Genomic DNA, 23,309 nt, shown 5'->3' with positions numbered 1-23,309 from the left:
TATGGTATGATTTATGCCACAACGATCCTTGGGAAAGCTGACCAATTACAACTGATATTCATATTCACAATTTACGAAGCATATGAAATTATTTCCATGCAACAATAACTGTCGACATGTACGGGTCCTGAATATGAAGACAACGTAGTTCGAACTCTGTAAAATATTCCACACATCACCTTCCTTTGTATGGAATAATAGCCCACTATCTTGTCCATTTATGAACTATTTGCCATGATGTTTACTAAGATGATATTAAGTTGTCAATAGAATGTAAGGATGTTGTGTTTGTGTAAATCATGCAATACCATGTCAGCAATTTCCTTACCCAAGTAAACATTAACCAGTTTCTAAACCTTCATTGTCCCTAAGTTATACTATTCATTGTTTAAAGGTTATGAAGAGAAGCCATGTACAAGCATGTAATACAATGAACGTGTCTTTACAGGTGCGTGCAATGTCACGCTCCATGCACAGAGGGAACCGCTGAATTTCACATCGCAACTACCCAGGCAACTACGGAAAGTATGTAGAGACATACCTGTTTATTTCATTTATGATCTGTTCACCAGAATGAGTGCTTATAGTCCAAGCATTCATATCTATTGATGAATGATTATTGTAATATCTTTATCCTTTATATGTAAGCACTACAGAATTAATGTAATCAACTGATATTTGATGTAAATGTTTATATGTTCAGATTTACACATGCCATGTTGCTTCAGTTCCAAATAACATTATTTTACAGCCATGAAAACTGTTATTGGGACATCTACCCTGAAACAAGCGGCTACAGGGTTGTGCTCGAAATGGTGTTTTCCAACATCCAAAAATACTTCACCTGTAACAATGACGTTCTTACCATAGACGTCATAAATAATGGTAAAATAGTCGTGTTACACTGAAAACCACCTTTTCTATATAAATTACTTATTAAATATAATATCATATTTTTTCATATATCATATTTATTGATTTCTTATCCAGAGAAAAACCCTCATGCGATCACTGTGGCGCATCAAGGAAGGAAAATAAGCGAAAGTTTGTGAAAGTTGAAGTAATTTACAAACTAGATTACTAAAACCGAAACACATTTCATATTTTTACAAAATTCTTCCTGACATTTTGTCCACCCAGGTGATCAAAGTAAAGCCTCGTCGCGTAAAATCTGTGGCGAAAGCAGATGGAATATTCTCATCGAAGACGACCAACATATCCATGCAGTGTTCACGACTGATGCCAGTGGAACCAGGAGTGGTTTTCTTATTAGATACTATGAGAAAAGTGGTTAGTAAAGTCACGACCCTGGCTATGCAGCAGTAGTCTAAAATCTTTACTGTATGTACCGTTAAAGCTATAATTAAAAACCTGGTTGTTTTTCTCCATTTCTTCTTTTACAAGATACTTCTATGGGCTTGAACCAAAGGTAATAGTAGGTGTGGTCAAGTATATGAAATTGAGTCTAATGTTTTCAGTTGCTTGAATGGTCAAAATCAGGGATCAGTAAAGACTGGTTTTAATCAAAACGTTCGAACAACTTCAGAAAGCCAAAATGATCATCTTGTGCACATCTCTAAAACATTGTTCAAAACGGAGCAGATATTGCAATGATTGCGTGTTTCTTTCGTATAATAACGTAGATTCGCTAGCGCTGGCTTAACGAATTTCATCATGCAGGATTCTTACATGGCATCGTTGAATCTTTCAAAATAAATACAAAATACAAAGTTGCCCATGATGATCTCATGAATTGTACGGCTGGTACAAATTGTTGTCTTGTGACAACCAGGTACCAGAAACTGCGGTGTACCTCTCGTAGCAACTTCTGTCGGCAAGACATTTACCTCGCCTGGATACCCAAACACCTACTTCCAGTGAGTAACCTAATTACTCTATCAGCTACAAAGAGTACTAGAGTTTCTTGTATTGGTTACCCAGTGTTTAATGTTAAATAAATCAAGAGAGAGGGTGTGTTGGATGTATTATTAAGCTTTCAACAATGTTTACTTCACACCTAGTCATGCGTACACATTTGTACACAGCCATCTGTTTGTATGTGCGAATGTTTCGAACCATTCGGCAAACTTATTTGGATCATTTGTATGGCACTTGAAAATGAATGTGTCTGTTTGCAGGAGGCAGACATGTACCTGGACTATTACAGCAGAACATCAAAACCAAACCATTCAATTGTACACCATGGACTCGGTACTTCAGAACGTCTCATCTCGTGGAACTTGCAACAATGATTATGTCACTGTATACAACGGTCAATACGGTAAGTAGAGACGTGTACATTGTACTTCGTCAGTCAAGCGGTTATTGAGTTGCAAATATATTCGTCTCTGCAAAGTTCTCCTTTCAATGACTGTAAACTCAAAGGCAAAGGGTATTGTGACACAAACAACAAACAGAATCACTTTTTAACTTTAAGCTGCCGAGAAAGACAAATGTTCCAAGCTATGGTAATGATCAACAGTCCATAAGAATTTGGTTTTTAGAAATGAGTTTCAACACAAGAGGTAGTCAGATTGTAAGTACCAAGTGCGTCCATCAGGTGCATTAATCATGACCTGGCATCTTCATTTCACTGAGGCCATAATGCGTCGATAAAAGGGAAGATTATCTCATCTCGGAATTTGGCGGAGTTTTGCAGTGCTTTTGGGGGATTCGCATGACTTCGTAAACGTACCTCTATTTCATCCCTGACGTGTTCAGTGGGTGACACATCAGGGGATCTTGCTGGCCAGGGAAACACATGAAGATTGCTCTGACTAAGAAACTGCTGTAAACTCCGGAAACGGGTGGTCTGTGGTTATCGTGTTGAAACAGCACACCATCTCTGTTCTGTTGTGAAAACGATACAGAGGTCATTTACAAGATCTCGTCTCGATACCATAACGTCTTGACCTCCAAAACAAATCCTTTCTCGAGCACAAGGCCTAATGTAACGTTCACAGGGCCTGTTGTAAACTCGGTGAAGAAGTAGATAAACTCATCGGTGTACACAGCCTTCCTACACTCACTCCCTTCTCTAAGTGTTGTCTGCTGTAACTTAGACGTCGGTGTCTATATTCTGGCGTCAGCTCTGCACGGTTGCTGTAGAGGCGAACACACGCCTGTTATCAGGTATGCTACAAGCTGTAAGGGTTGCTGGACTGAACCTGTGTCGGAGGTCCGTGGTTCGAAATTGTTGTTCGAGAGAATACCCCCAAGTGGCATTTCGAGTGTGTTCCAGAACGATTAAAAGAGATACTGGGTGTCTGGAATTTCAAAGTTAAGAATGTTGGTCATTGTTCTCCTCTATATCATGCTCCTAACAAATTTCATGGAATTCGAGCAACAACAGCTACTCTGCTTTTATTCCACCTTTCTAACATACTCGTTCCACTCGTTGGTTCAAATCCAAATACTCATTCACAAGAAAACATTTTACTAATGCTTACTAAAGCATGCTGACGTCAAGTTTGCACAACGCATGGTTGTTAGCCTCCGGCAGTTTTGAATGATGCTGTTCAAAGTTAGGAGAATCAACACTTTTGACATTGTTAATAATATAATGTTCCATTACAGGTTCATACCAGCTCGGCACCTTCTGTGGCAACGAATGACCTGTTTTTAACAGCGGTGGGAACGCCTTGAGTGTTCGTCTACGAACTGATTCCTCGCAAGTCTACAAAGGATTCAAAATGCTATACAAAGCTATACCGGGTGTGTATGCATTAAGCACTCAGATGGAACCTAAAACTACAGCTACCCGGTTAGATAATAATTAATTAATGTTCTGATATGATGGTGAAATATAGTAATTTTACAAATAAACACACAGTTGTCAACTGTAAAACTGCGGTTCAACTGACCAAAACAAGGCACAAAACAATAAAATCACAGTCACTTACTAAATGTTATTTCATACATCTTAGTTGTGTTGACAAATGTGTCATGAACATGTCTTGCGAAAGACGTGATGAGGCATGACGGCAGCTCCAAACTCTCAGTGTTATCAGTCTCTAAATATATCAATACTGCGTCAGTTTGTGCATTCAGTTAGGCAATAACAGATCTATGTCTTTGTCATTGATGCCTTGATTCGTTTTGCGTAACAACTATGTTTGCCAATTATGATAACATTAGCTCTCAATTTAGACATATATTTTGGATATAATATTTCTGTATGAATCTATTTGTAAAACTGTAAACGGGATTAGTAAAATGTATTTATTATGAAGTTTCGGTAACAGATCTCTCTGGACAAAATGGTGAAGTGAGGACACATTGTCTTTAGAATAAGCCAATAATTCAAGAAACATATGTTTTATGACTATTGTTGACACCAGTTTTAACTAATGTCAACATTGGCTCACAGTAATGTCCCAGCCGGTCAGCCCAAAACCGTTTTCGCTATTTTATCGCATGGTAGATTATACTAGTAAACATTATACTAATAAAACCTTGATTTCTTTAGTATTTATCAGATACGCCTCTGGAGAGCTTAAACATTGTTTGTCAAAAATGTCTGGGTCCATAACAAACAAACTACCACAAAGACCGAATCCCCCACCCCTTCATTCCCCGACAACCAGCCACACACACAAAAGAACGTGCGAACGCACGAACACACACGCACACAGGAACGCCGAATCCTTGTTACAACAACAAAAAACAAACAAAAACTGTACAATTGCTACTCTTCTTCATTGTCAGCAACAACGTGCAGCCTCACGCTTTCCGCAGGTTACAGTCCACTGGTGATTGTCTCCCCTGGCTATCCAAGCAACTACGTAAAGTAAGCAAAGAGTTACAATAATCTGATGTAAATGAATGCATGATTCAAAACCCGTTTACTTGGATATAATTCGCCAGATCAAAAGATGTTTACACATGTAGATATATACTCTTCGCCTTGATAATAATGTCACCAAATGTAAATATGCTTGTATCACGTTTAGCCAATATGGATGATGCTTGTGTTTTTGTTTTGGAACATTTTTTTCTTCTTCTTTGCAGTGGATTGGACTGTCAGTGGACTCTAAATGCACCGATAGGAAGCAATATAACGGTGAAAGTTTTGTTTCTTGATTTGGAAAAGGTGGCATCGTGCGTGGATGATTATCTACTGTTTAAAGATGGTAAGTAAAGCTTCGGACGCATGTTAACGTTGTGTTCCTCTTCGAATTGAGCAAAACAGTTGTAGCTTAAGTTCTGTCACATCCGTGTGGTACCAAGGAGAAAAAGAATATAATCAAGATAATATTAATGATCACTACTTACCTATACTCACCAAAAAATGCCACACATTGATACTTATCTTATGTAAAATTTCAAACATGTTTTTTTTCAAAATTACTTGTTGACTGTTATGATTTCGCCCTTGTAATTCTGTGAAACGAATGCACAGCGCATTCTCATCTTCAAAAACATTAATGCATGTCTACGTTCAACTTGCTGGAAAATGGCATGGATGAAGAGTGGCATGCACGTGCCGTTTACTGGAATAGTGAGCAGGGAGATGGCCTATATAAGACTGTTCTGCTTTTAGACGGTCATTGGTATTTTTAGTGAGTGAGTGAGTTAAGAGTATCAGTCACATCGGCAGTATTTCAGAGATAAATCAAGTTATAGATATATTAATAATTAAAGATAAATTATAATATGCTTTCTACGAAGAACTAAATTATCGCAGATATAAGTAAATCTAAAAACGTTAACTATGCATGACAATACAATATAAAAACAGGCTATAGATTGCCAACAACTGAAGGTAGATCACCATACTAGGGACCATTGGTAACTTTAGCTAAATGAAAGAATATCGTTATGTCGAGACTCACTGATGCAAATCAAAACCTTGGACGTCTGGAGTCTGGGGAGTCTCTAGCTGCTGTTGCACGTCACCTCAGTGTTCACAAGAGTAGTAGTTTATGGGACGGATATCAACAAACCAATTCTACGCAGGATGGGACTCGAAGTGGTACACCCCGGATTACCATAGCAACCCGGGATAGGTACATCAGGGTACTTCATTTGCGGAATCCAACTGTCAAAGCAACTGTTGGACCCTATTTTGCACCTGTACTGCGACGACTACATCGACGTCGACGCGTCCAGTGTTACAGTAACGTTTGATTGTGACGTGTATTGTTCAGTGGCATTTCTGCTTCAGTGACGTGACTGACGTCGAAATGAAGGTTTTACCCAGAATTATGTCACCTTAGTTGACCGACATGGTGCAGGGAGTGTCTTAGAGTGGGATACCATATCCGACACGCAGAAATCTAACTGTGTCCGCCATCTTGGCAATTTAAATTATTTTCGTTACAGAGACGATATCTTAAGGATTCATATGGCTGTTCCAGTGAGTAAATGCCAGGTCTCATACAGCACTTGCCATTATTTAGTATCTTCACAATGAGAGCATTACAGTATTTCCATGGTCTTCCGAATCTCACGACCACAACCCCATCGAGCATTTGTAAGGTGACCTCGGCTGATGCGTGCGTGAACGTCAACCGGCGCTCCGGACGTTAGATCTGTTGTCGCAGGCATCGCAAGAGGATTGGGCCAGTGAATGAGTGAGTTACAATTTAAAGTAACTTCGGCAATATTTCAGCCATATCGTGACTAAATTAAGGTATAAAATGATAATAATTAAAGGTAAATTCTAACGAAGGACATTAAAACAACTAGGATATCAAAGTTATAAATTTAAAACTAGTAGTGTGATCCGAAACATTTTTACTATATATGACAAGACAACATAAAAACAGGTTATAGATCGCCAACAACTAACGGTAGATCACCATACAAGGGACCATGGGGACCATAGTACTGTTGCTACCTGCATTGACGGACTGGGTCAAAGTTCCACAAGGTCGAATTCAAAGGCTTAATCACTCCATGCCGAGACAGTGCAGAGCAGTTTTGGGGGCTCTTGGTGGTCACAATAGATATTAAAGACAACTCCCCATTGGGAACAGACACCTTCACTGAATGCTATGCATGTTAACATATATTTGAGCTTTTCAACTGTGAAAATTGGCTGCAACTCACCAAGACTCTTTGAACTCGAGGATGTTTTACCCATTCCTACGGTCGAAACCATCACTTCAATTTGGACAGGTTTCAGAGAGATGTTCCATGATCTTGTCTATGGTGGGGAATGGGTAACCGGGGAGGCTATTTTCAACTAAGGCATTGCTAAACCGGTTCTTGCCTTTGGGGGAAAAGAAGATGGGATATGGCAAAGCCAAAGTAACTCCTTATATTCATTGTCTCGTTTACCATGCACCTGTCATGTATGCCACATTTGGACCTCTGCGTCAGTTTAGTTGCCAGGGTACTAAAAAGATGAATGATGAAATAAAGAGCATTCATCAGAGAAAATCCAATAAATGGGATGCAGCAACTGACGCCCTGAAGATAAGAAAACGCATGGAAGGGAACCAACACCATGTGAGGGCGAAAAGGCCTTACACAAAACGCAAACTACAATTCTGGGAAGAGGATTTGTCTGCTATGAGAAAATCGAAACGACAGGCCGTAAGGGACGAAGTGGAAAATGTAACCTTGCCTCAACTTGATGTCAATCAGGCCAGTGTGCCTGAATTGAGGGACTACTTAGAGTCCAAAGGGTGCAAAACAAAGGCAACGAAACGAGATGTTTTGTTAAAAATGGCAAAGAATGTGTAAATGGCGCCAACTTCGTTCAACCATTAAGTGAAAACGCATCATGTATTTGAAGGCCGCCATATAGCTGGAATATTGCTGACTGCGGCGTGAAACTAAACCTAAAACCTGAAAAAAATCATTCCCCTTTTCCTTACATGGGAATTATCTGTCCAGTTATTAGTCACTATTTTTAAATTTGATGAAATGTCTGTGTAATAAATATATATGTCTCCTTCTATTACATTTATGTTATTACTGAATGAGCAACTGAATTTGGAAAAAGCATCCATAAAATATTTGGCTGAAGCGGCCGAAGTGATGTAAAACTAGCACGAGTTACGTCCCTTAAATTGTTGTTGAATCGAGATATTTTACATGCGTTTCCAGAAATTTGACGTAACTTGTCTGTGTCCAATATTCTTGAAAATGACTGCATGTGCTATTTCACTTGATAGGTAGCAGAATTCGTGAAAATAGACCATACGTTTCTTGTTTGGGATATATATTTTTGACACGTTGTAAGAGCTTAGTTGAAATGTATCTTCCCTAATATGTGTTTCAATGAGATCGGAAGACTATCTCATGACATGTTACCTATGAGTGTGCCTGACTGAGACAGTATTGCACTCAATAATGTCCTAGATACCCGGCGGCTACATTATTAACAATCAACCAGGAAATATAACTACTTCAGGGATCAATATTGTCTGCACCTGTCGTGTATGATGATAAGCAATCACCCAGCTTGCTTTTAACAGAGGGAGAGCGTATCATCCCTACGTGTAGTGAGTGAATGAGTGAGTTTAGTTTTACGCCGCACTCAGCAATATTCCAGCTATATGGTGGCGGTCTGTAAATAATCGAGTCTGGACCAGACAATCCAGTGATCAACAGCATGAGCATCGATCTGCGCAATTCGGAACCGATGATATGTGTCAACCAAGTCAGCGAGTCTGACCACCCGATCCCGTTAGTCGCCTCTTACGACAAGCATAGTCGCCTTTTATGGCAAGCATGGGTTGCTGAAGACCTATCGAGTATTGCACTCGATAATGTCCCAGATTCCCGGCGGCTACAATATGAGCAATCAACCATGCAATAACTTATTCAGGGATCAGTATTGTCACCACACAGCCTTATTGTCACAACACAACTTCATTGTCACAACCCTACCTTATTTCCCAGTCAAGTGAATTTCTCTTAGACACATCACATGCACCTGAATTCTCAGTAGGACTTCCTATACGGACATTTCATTTGAGAAAACGATATGAAAATATGAAAACCTCACCACTGAAAAGAAAAATATATCTTCTGTTGCAATAATTATTATTTCAATCAAGTAATCTGTAAGGTTCTTGTTATCAACTATAATTGACGATGATGGTGTAGTGTATGACAAAGAGTTGTATTTCTAACAGTAATCATAACTGAGTCAATCTTTAATGTTCCGAACATACGGCTGCCTTGAAGAACAATACTGTTCCCTGCGTATATCGTCAGTATTTATTTACTGTTAGTGTTGAATCGAACCTTGGTAACGAATAATTTTCATATTGAAAAGAATGTTGTTTGCTTCTATACTGAAGACATCAAATAAATGTAAATGAAACTGCATTCATTAATTGATGAAAGATGCACAATTAATACATTAACGTTTTAGGTACGGCGAACGATGCTCGCCAACTGGCAAAGATTTGTGATAGTAGGTCTACTCCCATCGTCAGCTCTAGTAACCATATGACCATCATGTTTCACTCAGACCATGCTGTCACAGGAGGAGGCTTTCGTTTGCAGTACTCATTAGGTAATAATCTCAGCAACATTCTTTAACTTTTAATAAAGTCTGGTTCTTGTCTTCATTGGGAAAATATACTTTCCTGATGAGCAGAATAACATAATTTCCTCAAGACCACAGAGACCCTTTTGTCTGCTTTTACCTTGTTCCCTCTTCTGAGGATCTTTTCACTTAAAACTTTCAAGCATCCAGGCGAATAACTGTTTCCATCTGAATATACTCCATTAACCCTAAAGTGTGATGATATTCATGTCATCCAGTCACTCTTGGTTATCACAAATCGTCAAGTGTATTATGTTTTATTATGTTCATAATTTCACTCGTTTGGCTTCACACTGTTACAGCTTTCGACTGTGGATTATCAGATCTCTCCGCATCTTCTGTCACGTGGAAGTACTTGACTTCTCCTGGCTATCCTTCGAACTATTACAAGTAGGTGCCTACTCTCTTGACAAGTGAATAAAGGTTAACAAGTTAGTAAATATTAGCAAATAACATGTGGTAAATAGCACTACACGCGTGACCGATATGCAGCACTCCACACGTGTCAACGATTTAGCACTGTAAACGTGACTTTGAAACTAGCACTAAACACGGGACAAGTAAGTGTGACTAAGCCAATGACTTGTAAGTAACTTATCACATGTATAGTTGTATGGTATGTTTTGATGAACTGAAAAGTATTTGTATGGGGTTTTTTTCATATAAACACTACACTTTGTACATTTCAAGATTATACACTTGAACAATTTACTTGTTTATATACGTTTGCATAATACCAATTTATGTATACAAATTCTGTTTTCAGCAATGTACACTGCGAGTGGAAAATTAGAGCACCATATGGATATGAAATTAAAGTTGAAATTATATATTTGTCGTTGGAATATTCCTCATCGTGTTCGAGGGATTATCTTGTCTTCAAGGACGGTAAGTACATGGTACAAACGTATAGAGGTTCCTCAGAACAAAATACTCGTAGTGCGCTTTGTGCTGTATTCGTTACTTTTGAGACAATTCATAAATTACTTAGTTTGATCATAAATCCAAAAATACGTGAACGACCATTGGATCACATTAACCGGTTCTCTATACAATTGGTTTTGTTATTTGTAAGAACTTTGGACTTGATGGGTGATGATAGGCGCATAATGTATTTTATCACAGTTACTCTAAATACGTTCTATTAGCATCAGCTTCATTTGAATACTAGCATGCTTATGTATATGCGTCAGAACCAATGCCACTAACTTAGTAAGTATATTTTCTCAAGGCTCATCATCTTGGTCACCTCAGTTGGGTAAATATTGCGGTGTTTAATACAGCAAACAGCTTGTCAGCTCGCGCAACTACATGACCATCGCCTTCCACACCGATGGCTCTACCACGCGACAAGGTTATAATCTGAAGTACAAAGCTGGAATATTCCCATCAACAACAACAACAACCACAGGTACAATAATTGTGTTTTTGTGGTCAACCAGTTGTGTGTACATAGATTGGAATGTGTGGGGAACTGGGGCTGCGGCTGGGACTGTGGAACTGCCATTAGTGGTAGGGGGTATCCAATGTTGCTTGGAGATGGCATTGACAATACGAGGGGTTGGTGCCAGAACACCTTAAGTAAATAATTCTGTCAAATATAGGTAAGGGTATTAATGCACTCACATACTGATATGTTACTCATAAACAAAAGCCCATAGCAATCAGGGGCTTAATTAGGTGGTTATGCATTAGAGTTCAAACAACTTATCAATTATCTCTCCTTTTGGTATAGACCAGGTTATGCTATGTTCATATACACCGTTCAGTCCTGCTCAACTGCTGTAGCCACGCTTGATATTCTCATGCCATAAACCCTTAACTGGCAGCAGTCGCCTCTGGCAGACTGTGGTGTCCATCAAGAATTTCCCTTACCGGTTAAAACAACTGATATGCTGAAGGAATGTTCTGGCTCTTAGACTTACAGCTGATAAGGACCTCTCTCCGGGATCAGATGGTCTTAATTACTGTTATTCTGTTGTGGCCATATATAAGGGTGCCTCTCCCAGCTGTTTACAGGGTTTGTTTCACACTAGCCAAGGTTAGTTTATTTTGAACCTTGGGAGAGGAGCTATTTTTTAAAGTGTGCGTTTATATTAGGAACATTTACAGTACGAAATTCCCACTAAGACATTACAGGTAAGTCATATCTGTAAATAGAAAATAAGTACTTGTTAAATATAAAACACATGAGTGTGGTAATATACTTGTATATTCACTTACGAGATTTGCTGTCTGTATAAAAGTTATTTGCCAGCACTAATTCAGATTGAAACTAAATTGCTTTGATTATTGAGTGTTATCAAATTCAGTGTGTGATATTAGCCAGTCCCTTAGTTTAGTACTCTGGTTTTAGGTCTATGCAAGATGTCTGAATTATGGTCGGACGCAGATGAAGATGAATTATTACAATCTGACTTTGCCACAGCCACAGATTGGTCACTTGCCACTAATTATAATATGTCGGTCAATTCTGATTATATTCAACATGAACCAAACCCATGTGGCGAGTGGCTGGATACCCCAGCACAATCTGATAAACTATCGGATATGCCAATACAGTATGACGCAAATGATGAAGAGGATGAGTCAGTGGATAAACCAGCACCAGATCATACCACTGAGGATAATCAAACCCAGTTTGTATCAATACAGCGTTATGTGCCTCTTGATTTACAAAGAAAGATGGATACTACGCCCAGATGTCTACCACAACAGTGTGCAACACCAATACAGAGTGATGCGCCTGCAGACATACCAGTACAGAGTGATGCGCCTGCAGACATACCAGTACAGAGTGATGCGCCTGCAGACATACTTGTACAGAGTAATGCGCCTGCAGACATACTTGTACAGAGTAATGATACTACAGACACAATAGTAAAGAGTGATGCACCTATAGACATACAAGTGCAGTCTGATGCGCCTATAGACATACAAGTGCAGTCTGATGCGCCTATAGACATACCAGAACAGAATGATGCCCCTATAGACATACAAGTACAGGATGATGCACCTATAGACATACCAGCACAGAATGATGCCCCTATAGACATACAAGTGCAGTCTGATGCACCTATAGACATACCAGAACAGAATGATGTACCTATAGACATAAAAGTACAGGATGATGCACCTATAGACATACCAGCACAGAATGATGCCCCTATAGACATACAAGTGCAGTCTGATGCGCCTATAGACATACCAGAACAGAATGATGCACCTATAGACATACAAGTACAGAGTGATGCCCCTATAGACATACAAGTGCAGTCTGGTTTGCTTATAGACGTACGAGAACAGAATGATGCACCTATAGATATACCAGAACAGAGTGATGCGCCTATAGACATACGAGAACAGAGTGATGCGCCTATAGACATACCAGTACAGACTTATGCGCCTATAGACAAACCAGAACAGAGTGATGCGCCTATATATATATACCAGAACAGACTGATGCGCCTATCGACATACCTGAACAGGCAGATGCGCCTATAGACATACCAGCACAGAGTCATACGCCCGTAGACATACCAGTACATACTGATGCGCCTATAGACATACCAGCACAGAGTGATGCGCCTACAGACTTATTAGTACAGTATAATGGACGCGGAGGAACATCATCTCTAAGGGATAGTGACAGTGACTTTGACAGTTCAGATAATGAACTATTGTCAACACTAAGGAGTAGGAAAGGACTGGTCCCTGACAACGACCCAGCATTATCGTCAGGTGAAGAATATGATCCAGATAAAACCGCACTCGATTCATCAGACTCAGAGTTTTACTCCATGTACACACCATGCTCACTTGTCAGTGAACTTTTCTACATGAGGAAATTGAACTGTTACAATTTTACAGTGTACGATTTAGCCACAAAAGGAGGCACATGCTTTGTATGGTCGGAAGTGGATGCCAAAATGGGATCATGTGAAGTTGCATCATGCCTGCAAATTCAGCTGAAGGCTTTGCCACCAACCGTCAAGCATGTAGTTCTGTATTCAGATACCTGTTCAGGACAGAACAGAAACCATTATGTCGCAGCCTCCCTATTACATGCTGTGACCACTATTGAACACATCAGTACAATTGACCACAAATTTCTAGAGCCAGGCCACACACAGATGGAGTGCGATGCAGTTCATTCCACCATTGAATTTGCCAAAAAGAAGACTAGCATCTATGGACCACCAAGCCAGTGGGACACTGTTATAAGAATGGCCAGAAGAAAGGACCCTTATATTGTCGTCCCAATACAGTTCACCGATGTGATGGACTTTAAAAAATATGCCCACTGAAAAACACCAAAATTGATACAGATGGTGGTCGTGTGAACTGGTTGTCAATGTGCTGGATGCGCTATATTAAAGGCAACCCAGAAAGCACCTTCTTCAAGACTGATCCACAGCAATGAGCCATTCAGAGAACTGAAAGTGTCTACAGGCAGCCACCGGGGAAGACCTCAGAGTATCTGTGGACCTCTGACCCGAAGGTACTCGGGAAAACAAGCAATTTCCTCAGCCAAGAAAAAAGATCTCATGTCACTCTTTCGGTCGGGTATTATACCCAGAGAGTATCACAACTATTACAAAGAACTCCTGACAGATGCTGACAAAGTAGAATGCCTCCCCCTTCCTGACGCCTTGAAGCAGGATACAGACACCGATACAGACTAAAGCTACGACACTGAAACAACAGACGTTGCTTTGTGCTATTACATGGTATATGTTATAATATGATTGTGGACATGGGTGAGGATAGTGTAATAATCATAGTGTCATAGTCTGGTTTTATATATTTCTTAGTCACTTTCATTCAAATGGCATGCCATGTTTCCAAGAACGTGTTATGTTGTATTATTTCCTGACTCCTCATTTACTGTAAAGTGTTCTGCTATATATTTCCACATTTTGCAAATTTAACTTGCACACATATTTCACACAAATCACTTTTTTCCACCAGACCACATAGTTATGTAAACCTTTTCCTATAAGTTATTTAACAAGTTTAAAGAGTATGAAATAGTGTTAAGAGGTGGATATCAATATTAATTCTCAATTCAAAAAATGACATTTACATTTTGAGACGTCATCAAATCATTAACGAAAGGAAATACGACTCATTATTATATCTAACATGTCACATATCTAACCTGATATATCTATGTCATCAAATACCTAATGTGATTACTCAGTGTTCTATCTAATCTGTGTGATGTAATCTTGATTCACTTATAACAGACTTAATTTTTAGTATCAAAAGTATTTAGCCTTCATCTATGTCATAGTCTAGTATCATAGTTCTATTCAGTTTTATCATCCAAAACTGTGTTCCACAGGAGACATTGCTTGTGTGAGATCAGACGATATCTCCTAGGACATATCGTTTTGAGAGTAAATTTTGCACAATGCCCTGACAATGATATGACGTCATGAACTTGATGACGTCACATTGCTATGACATCGCTGTACTGCGAGTTCAATTGCAGTACTTTGTTCAGAGATGTACATTTTTCATTGAAAGCTAAGGAAGAGTGATTTTTGATGATAAATAGAATCTCACCCTCGTGTCTTCTGATATCAAATATATCAAGACTCGTTGATCAAAGTAAAATATCGGCAAGCCTCGGACATTTGTTACTTTATCAACTCGTGGTGATATATTTGATATCAAAATACTCTCGGGTAAGATACTCTATATACCAAGCGGCTTAAATTATTACTCAGATCGTTACATTTATCCCTAATTTGACTTAATATGTAATGGGCTTATCTGTGGTTGCGTATTATGTGTATGTTTGTGACTGTGCTTGATTTTCTTCTATTCAGTAATTTGAAACTATACTGTTTATGAATTTCTGTTTACATGTAATATAATATTGAAATAGTTAAAAATACTGAAACACTTACAATGTCTTATAGTAATTGGTTTTATTCTTCAATAAAGAAGTACACGGTAATGATGCATTGTGGAACTATGTTGAAAAGTATTGAGACGCTGTTGTCATCTAACAGAAAAGTCTAAAAGAAAGTCTTGAAGGTGGTTTAAGCAATTACTGATGTCTTCAGTGATAACAACATGTGAAGATAAAATTTCACAAGCAGAATTTAAGGCGAGCTATAAGTAAAATGCATTCAATAACAGAAAGGCAGTTACTGCTGGTTAATGGTTCCAGCCACCAGCTGAGAGTGTGAGATACTGCCGAGAGCAGCTTTACCGCAGTATATGGTTACAGGGCTTAGAGGAAACAGTGGTTGGCTGGCTGTGATGATATGGGTGATCTTGAGATCAGGGGTCATTGCTTTTAGTTGGCTTCCGCATTAATACAATTGTTGGTGCAAAGATAATGCTCCCCGAGTTAGTGGAAACTGCGACACAGGGAAATCGTAGCCGCAAACTATGCCACAATCCCCTGTTTAAAGATAACCGGATTCTTGACTCGGGGACAGACATATTCTCAACATATTCTTAACTGCCATACGCTGTGTTTCTAATTTAACTGGTTCTCGCTCTCATGTTTACAGAGCCCAGAGTGTTTTACATTTACGCCAGAACAAGCTACAGTTTATTTTCGTCATACCTATTTAATTAGGCTGATTATATTTATGGTTGTATAGTAACATGAATGCACCAGCATACTATGTCACCTAGTCACAAAACAGTAAACAAGAATTGACTATTTTTTTTGTTGTAACTGTCCAAACATTTGAGTGCTGTTTCTCGAAATGTGCCTGTGTGGTTATAAGTGGTTCTGGATCTAACCCCTCGAATAGAGACATTATATTGACTTGATCCCTTGTTCAGGCAATGTGGGGAAAACCACATGTTACACACTTTATTATTGTATGAATAGAGAGGACACACTGTTATACAGGTGTCTACAAAAGAAAAGGTATTGATCTTCAATCAAAAATGTATCTTGTATGAGCTTTCATATCTATTTCTGCAATACTGTGTAAATTAACATACTATATGCGGTTACATGCCTTTTCTTCTACAACCTACTCTTCCGTTTATAACTCTGAAAGCAATTACCCAATGTCAACACTATTGTGACTTAAATATCCATTGCTTCCATTTTTTTAATTAAACAGAGAGACCGAATGTTTCTAATTGCGGTAGTTCATTGCTCAGCGCCAGCAAACATTCCTGGAGGTACTTGTCATCCCCTGGGTACCCATACTACAACTACAATAAGTAAGTAGATATATACATCATCTTTGTTGATAACTCGTTTTGACTACTTGCAAGTTAATTCAGTGACTCCTTCGATCCGAAAATGCACTGTCCTGACCCTGCAGCTTCACAATCACTCTCCCAGGAATCACTTAATCTTTGATCACTTCGGATGATCCAGACTTTGAAACATTTTGAGGATTTTCTTACATGAAGACATTACAATGCACATATCCTTACACATCAGAATTGATATTCTTTATCACCTTCCCTAGTGAGGAATATTGCAAGTCTTGCCAATTTCAGTGTGTTGGCATTATAGATAATTATCAGGAAGAACAAAGCTAATATTGATTGAGAGTGGTGGGAACAAAGCATCTTGGAACTGCTGAAACCTATGTTCATGCAGCAATGTTTTGCATGTTGTTTTGTAACCTAATTGACTTGCTGTCCAGTGTTATATTTCATATAATCTTTTCATCTCTTTCTTCACAGCAATATGTACTGCGAGTGGACAATCTCTGCACCTGCTGGATATAAAGTAAAGGTTGAAGTTCAGACTATTTCTATGCAATACGCCCCATCCTGTTCTAAAGACTACGTGCTCTTCAGAGATGGTAAGTACAATGTTCCTTTTCACAAAGGTACTTAGATATACGTTTAGTCATTTTTTCTTCAGATTGAATTTGTTTGCAGTTACCACTGGTCAATGATTAGCATTCACATTATGAAGTTGGCTTCAGTGTTTCCACCATGCGTATCTCTTTTAACCGACAACACAACGATTCTTTGTACTTTTCAAGGTTCTCCATCTTACGCCACTCGGTTGGGTAAATACTGTAGTGACGTCACCGGCTACATCGTCAGTTCCCGCAACTCCATGACCATCACTTTTCACACTGACACTTCTGTCACAGACAAAGGATTTTCTCTGAAATACACTGCACGGACGACAGGTGCTTACTTTTATATCAATTTTCGCGCGTTTCCTCTTTCATCAAATTCCATCATAAGGGATAACTATTTCAAATCACGAACTATGAAGGATCTTTTTAATAATATAAGTTCTTATTTAATTATCGCATTTTTAAAAGAATTAAACTTGTTGAATGATTTGTAAATAGATAAATATTTTATGTTTGGAAGTTTATATTAGTAACTTCGATTGTGAGTGGCTGTATCCTCAAAATTATTGTCCTCCTGAGAGCATACGTTTTTAATCATAGAATAGGTGTATTTTTGATGAATGGCTAGATTTCCTAAATTGCTAACGGTTGAAGGGGTGGTGTAAATCCAGCTAGGGTCCATACAGGAAGCAAATGTACTGTAAGTCCCCTTGGTCCCCAGTATGGTGATCTTCCTTCAGTTGTTGGCAATATATAGCCTGTTTTTATATTGTATTGTCTTCTATAATTAAACATTTTTAGCCCTTTCATACTAGTTTTATATCTATATCTGCGATCCTCTAGTTATTTTATTGTCCTTCGTTGGCAGGGTTTTGTAATTTGACTTTGGTTATTGCAACTTTATTTGTTATTCAAATCCTCGTCACGATATGGCTACATTATTGCCGATGTGACGTTAAATTTTAACTCACTCATTCACTCTTTCATGAACTAACGCATTTAAACATACATTTTAACCCCCCAAAAATTCATTTTCAAATCATTTGAAGGGCAAACCCTATGAAACAAAACTCTTATGTAAATGTGTGTATAAAAGGAAAATGTTTTCCTTCAGAAAAAAAGTATACCTTGAGGTAAGCCTTCATTTACGATTGCCGACATGAGCAAATGCCTGGAGCCCATCACAGAAACAGAACTATTTAATATCACGGAGATACTTCCTTGTTTCAGGGTGTGGCGAAGATGAAACGATAAGCTATGAGACAAAATATATTGAATCACCGAATTATCCTCTGTCCTATCCCGAGTAAGTATATGGGACACTTGTAGTTAGATTTGAAGTCGCAGCAGTAAATAGTATAACAATGAACAACTTCTTTGTTAATACAGAAGTTGTTCATATAAATATTTTTTGTCCTTCTTTAAATTAACTCAGAGAGAAATGAATTAACAATCCAGGAGAAGGAATACACACTATGACATTCTATGTTCAGGGGATTGTTAGATTTTAATTCCAGCGAGGATGGAAACTGAACGTTTGTTAGTAAACCCTGTTGCATAAGCGCGATGAGTTCATATGACTTGTATGAAGCATATACAGTTGCAATGCCTGACATGTGGAACACATGGCTAATGCTAATGTCTATTCCAATTTTAGCAATGCGAACTGTGAGTGGACAATCAGCACTTCCATCGACGGATATGTAATCCATGTGGACGTGGTGAATTTCAACATTGAGCAAGACAGCAGCTGTTCCTATGATTATGTACAGCTCTATGATGGTAATGAATGTGTTTAATCATTGTTATCCTAGAAATGGGTAAAGGAGACAGATGCCTAAAACGAATTTAAGCTCTGTTCTTCTCGCCAATCTAGAGAACGTCAGCGACCTGTGTGTCTTCTTGTTTTTCTCCAATTTTAAGCTAAGAAGCTGACATTTACGCGGACATGACGTTCACGTTGACGTGGCACAGTAGGCACACGTCTTGCTTAACAGCATCATTTGGATTCATCAGTGTGGTCTGTCCGATTTCATCTATATTTTTTACGATACTTATAGTTGATGTTATTGCGTTTGAGTCACAGTAGATAGTAAAGTAAAATAGTCATTTGGAATAAGTAAATGTCATCCCCAAATAAGAACAACTGAACGAGTTCTTAAAGCAATGAAACTCTCCACTTTGTAATCGTAGAATACGTGTCATTTTAATATATGGCTAGATTTTCTAAATTGCTGACGACTGAAGGGATGGTGTAAATCCAGCTAGGGTCCATGCAGGAAACGAATGTACTGTGAGTCCCCATGGTCCCTAGTATGGTGATCTACCTTCACTCGTTGGCAATCTATAGCCTGTTTTTATATTGTATTGTCATTTATAGTTCCAATATTTTAGATTTAATTACTAGTTTTAATTAGTTTGTATCTGTGATACATTAATAGTTTTACTGTTCTTCGTCAACAGGCTTTTTAATTTATAACTTTATTGATCTTTAATATACATGTAATTATAAACTGTTCTCGTCACAATATGGCTAAGATATTGCCGATGTGACGATAAATATTAATTCACTCACTGTTACAGCATTGTATCTCCCAACAAATGTTTGTAACATTAGCTCATGATTTGTTTAATTATCATACTCTTCTCACGTGTTATTTTCTCTCAGTAGTCACGAGTTATGAAAGTTCGATCGGTCGATGGTGGGGAAGAGATGGACCAAATACACAGACTACAGGACAGACAATGAAGGTTAAATTCCACTCCGATGGTTCGACTTCCCATTCCGGATTTAAATTGTCCTTTACTGCCGGCGAACCAAAATATGATTGTACGTGTTTCAGTTGCATCGTTTAAGAGAATATCATCAATCAATAGCCATCTCTGTTCGTTTACACTTTAACTGAAACATGCGGTATTGGGGAATGCTACAGCATACTACTTATCTTGCAAAAGAACAGGTTGGTAAAACATGTATATAACATATGTATCGATAGATAAAGAATATGTTGAGGGTGTGGTTGACAAGGGAGGTGGACGACCAGGGCACGACAGTTTCAGGTTGACCAAACTGAGGTATATTCGCCCTTATCTTGTTTTTCTGGACCAACGCTCGTCAGTCTCACATCAAGCTGACATGATTGATACAGCTTCAGAGCATGTGGGTAGCCCAGTTGTTACAGCGTTCGCTCATCAGGCCGAAGACTCGGGTTCCATTCCTCACAATGTGTGAAACCCACATCTGGTTTCCCACCTTGATATAGATGGAATATTGCTAAAAGTTGCGTACAAATCGTACTCAATCAAAGCAGCCTAAAAGCAAGCAGAGTGTTAAGTCACAGGTTCAGCGGGTGTAATTGTCGCTTCATCGTAATTCCCCTTTGACCTATGTCAGTGATCTTTTAGTAATTAACACCAATGCGCTGGCTTAGTGTCATACAGACATGTAAATTCGTATAGTAAGTCCAATATATAGCATAACGGTTCCCATTTTGTACACAAGGACCTTCCCTTTGTCGTTATTAAACATCTACTGAAGTCTCCACAGCAAGGCAATATCATACAATTAGGGTTTGACATCCAACTTTCTTCACCTCTGTAATGGAACGCAGTAGAGTTACAACAGCAAGATAATGTTGAAATAACATGTACCTTACCAACATTTAGGATTCCGCCTCAAAACACTACTTAGAAGCAACTAAAACAGACGTGTTGTAACAATATATCTATATGCCATTTTAGGGGATTAAGTAAAATCTAAGAGAATGCTATATTTACAAAATACTTTTTTTATGTTTTCTTTAGCTGTATTTTTTATTCAGTTTTAATTTTTTTTCTTTTTTAGCTGCTGCACCAACGAACATGGGAGCCATACTGGGAGGTGTATTTGGCGGGATTACTGCTGTGGGTATTGCAACCTGCTGTTGCTGTGGACTTTTTTTCAGAAAGAAATCAATTCCCAACGTCCAACAGCAGAGAAACATACCACGTGAAGGCACCGTCTCCTTCATCAACGTCCCCAGCTACCCGCAAACCCTGCCTACTGCTCCTGCTGTTCTGCCGTTCATGTCGCCACCACCTCCTTCTTACAATGATGTCGTGAAGGATGATCCCCCACCGTATTGTCAGGCAGTTCCACTATCAGACATACAGCCTGTTGTCACGTCATCACGTGCACAAACAGTAGGATACTGCACAATCCACACAATCCCCCCAAGGAAAGACACCTTAGAATATTCCCTTGAATCTCGTTTGGTATATTTTGATATTTTGTTGTTTTTTGTAATAAAAATATTTGGTATTTCAAATGATGCATGTTGTCCGTGTTATGTTTATGATTATTATCATGTGATTTTATTACAAATTATAATTCTATACATGTGCACATGTGCGGGCATGTACGTGTTTCGACTGTCACGAGTATGAGTTTACTGATGGTTTTACTTTGATGGAATCCACGAGCACGGATGATGAAGAATCAAATTCATGGGGAATCTCTATTTAAAAGACATTACCACTTCCATTGTCAGTTCTTATATGGGATATAGAAGTGCAAAAGAATAGCATATCAACTATATTCACAACACATTCCGTCTGTTGTAAGGAGTTTAACACTGAAAATGTTTGTCGACAAGAGGTGTTGACGGAAAGGGCAAGCATGTCTTCTGCTGGTAGCACCAGCTATTGACAAAATTTGCCTAAGAGTGGAAATATCCCAGTGACAAAATAGAGTAGCGTAGGTGTTCGGACCGTTTACATATTGATATCATGTGCTCCGAGTTGTACTCTACTTGCTCCGACATGTCAGTTTCTTGGTAGAGGTCACTGACTCTGCTTATGTTTTCATACATGTAGACGTTCATAATGAATGAATGAATGAATGAATGTTGTGCGAAGTTGATCAGTAGAGCAAGTCAGCAGAAAAGCCTGGTTCTCATCATTTCATGGAACAAAAATACAAAATGTCTGTTGGTATGATCTATTGTTGATATGTGTTGACCATTGAGCTAGGTAACTTAGCTTTTAGATTACTCTTACAAAACAGGTATCTGATTGTACACTTTGTAGAACATAGATTTTGATAATATGTTCTTCGTACAACTAACTCCAATATTCGTCCACTCGGCTCACTTGTTCGATTCCCCACATAAGTGCAACGTGTGAAGCCCAATTCTGTTGTCCCCCGCCATGGTATTGCTGGAATATTGCTAAAAGCAGTGTAAAACCAAACTCACTCACTCACTCACTCTTTCTCTTTTTTGGAAGACACGTGACCTGATTAACTCACAAAGGCGTATGTATGTTGACAAAGTCGCAATGAAACGTATGAACTGGTTTTCCCCACTCTACCAGACGTCTCTGTCGCATGCCGCAGCAACTCACATCACTGTCGTTTTAGATACAGAGAATTCAGGTTGTTTAAATATCTATTCTTGCTGCAGCAACAACAGCTGATGATTCTGAACCTGTGTCTGTGTCGGCGTCGACAACCAAGGCGACAAGTGGCTTCGAAATTCAACCAAATACGCAGTTGGATAGATCCTTGAATTCAGCAGGTGGAGGTGTAGATTCACAACAACCATATGTAACACAACCAAAATGGTACATGCACCTTGTCCTGACACCCGTGAAAGTCCGGGTTAGAATTGGCCTTCAGTAACCCATGCTTGTCGTAAGAGGCGACTAACGGGATCGGATGGTCAGACTAGTTGACTTGGTTGGCACATGTCATCGGTTCCTAATTGCGCAGATCGATGCTCATCACTGGATTGTCTGGCCCAGACTCGATTATTTACAGACCGCCGCCATGTAGCTGGAATATTGCTGAGTGCGGCATAACAGATGGGGAGACAACAACTGCAGCTGACGCAACAGCAAAGGAGACCACGACCACAGTTGACACGACAGTAAAGGAGACCACGACACCAGCTGATACGACGGTAAAGGAGATCACTACCACAGCTGATACGACAATAAAAGAGACCACG

The 23,309-nt window shown here is 39.0% G+C and overlaps 1 protein-coding gene across 2 annotated transcripts in view; it reads left to right on the top strand.

The window, feature by feature from the left end:
* Positions 1-23,309, top strand: part of LOC124276079 (tolloid-like protein 2) — a 54,434-nt gene that overhangs the window by 5,968 nt on the left and 25,157 nt on the right. The window contains exons 2-16 of one of the 2 annotated variants that reach the window (XM_046711736.1): positions 449-525; positions 752-885; positions 1,141-1,290; positions 1,793-1,877; positions 2,139-2,281; positions 3,577-3,714; positions 4,708-4,789; positions 5,011-5,132; positions 9,335-9,478; positions 16,615-16,717; positions 17,192-17,313; positions 17,500-17,652; positions 18,553-18,628; positions 18,980-19,104; positions 19,991-20,152. In XM_046711736.1, the coding sequence (XP_046567692.1) occupies positions 3,693-3,714; positions 4,708-4,789; positions 5,011-5,132; positions 9,335-9,478; positions 16,615-16,717; positions 17,192-17,313; positions 17,500-17,652; positions 18,553-18,628; positions 18,980-19,104; positions 19,991-20,152 (1,111 nt within the window). In that variant the 5' untranslated portion in view covers positions 449-525; positions 752-885; positions 1,141-1,290; ... (1 more) ...; positions 2,139-2,281; positions 3,577-3,692. The remainder of the gene's footprint in view (positions 1-448; positions 526-751; positions 886-1,140; positions 1,291-1,792; positions 1,878-2,138; positions 2,282-3,576; positions 3,715-4,707; positions 4,790-5,010; positions 5,133-9,334; positions 9,479-16,614; positions 16,718-17,191; positions 17,314-17,499; positions 17,653-18,552; positions 18,629-18,979; positions 19,105-19,990; positions 20,153-23,309) is intronic. The other variant, XM_046711737.1, reaches the window with a different exon arrangement.

Source organism: Haliotis rubra, unplaced genomic scaffold (genome assembly GCF_003918875.1).
Source record: "Haliotis rubra isolate DU_JTF1 unplaced genomic scaffold, ASM391887v1 Scf205, whole genome shotgun sequence".
Taxonomy (NCBI): Eukaryota; Metazoa; Mollusca; class Gastropoda; order Lepetellida; family Haliotidae; genus Haliotis; species Haliotis rubra.
This window is presented reverse-complemented; position numbering and strand designations above follow the sequence as displayed.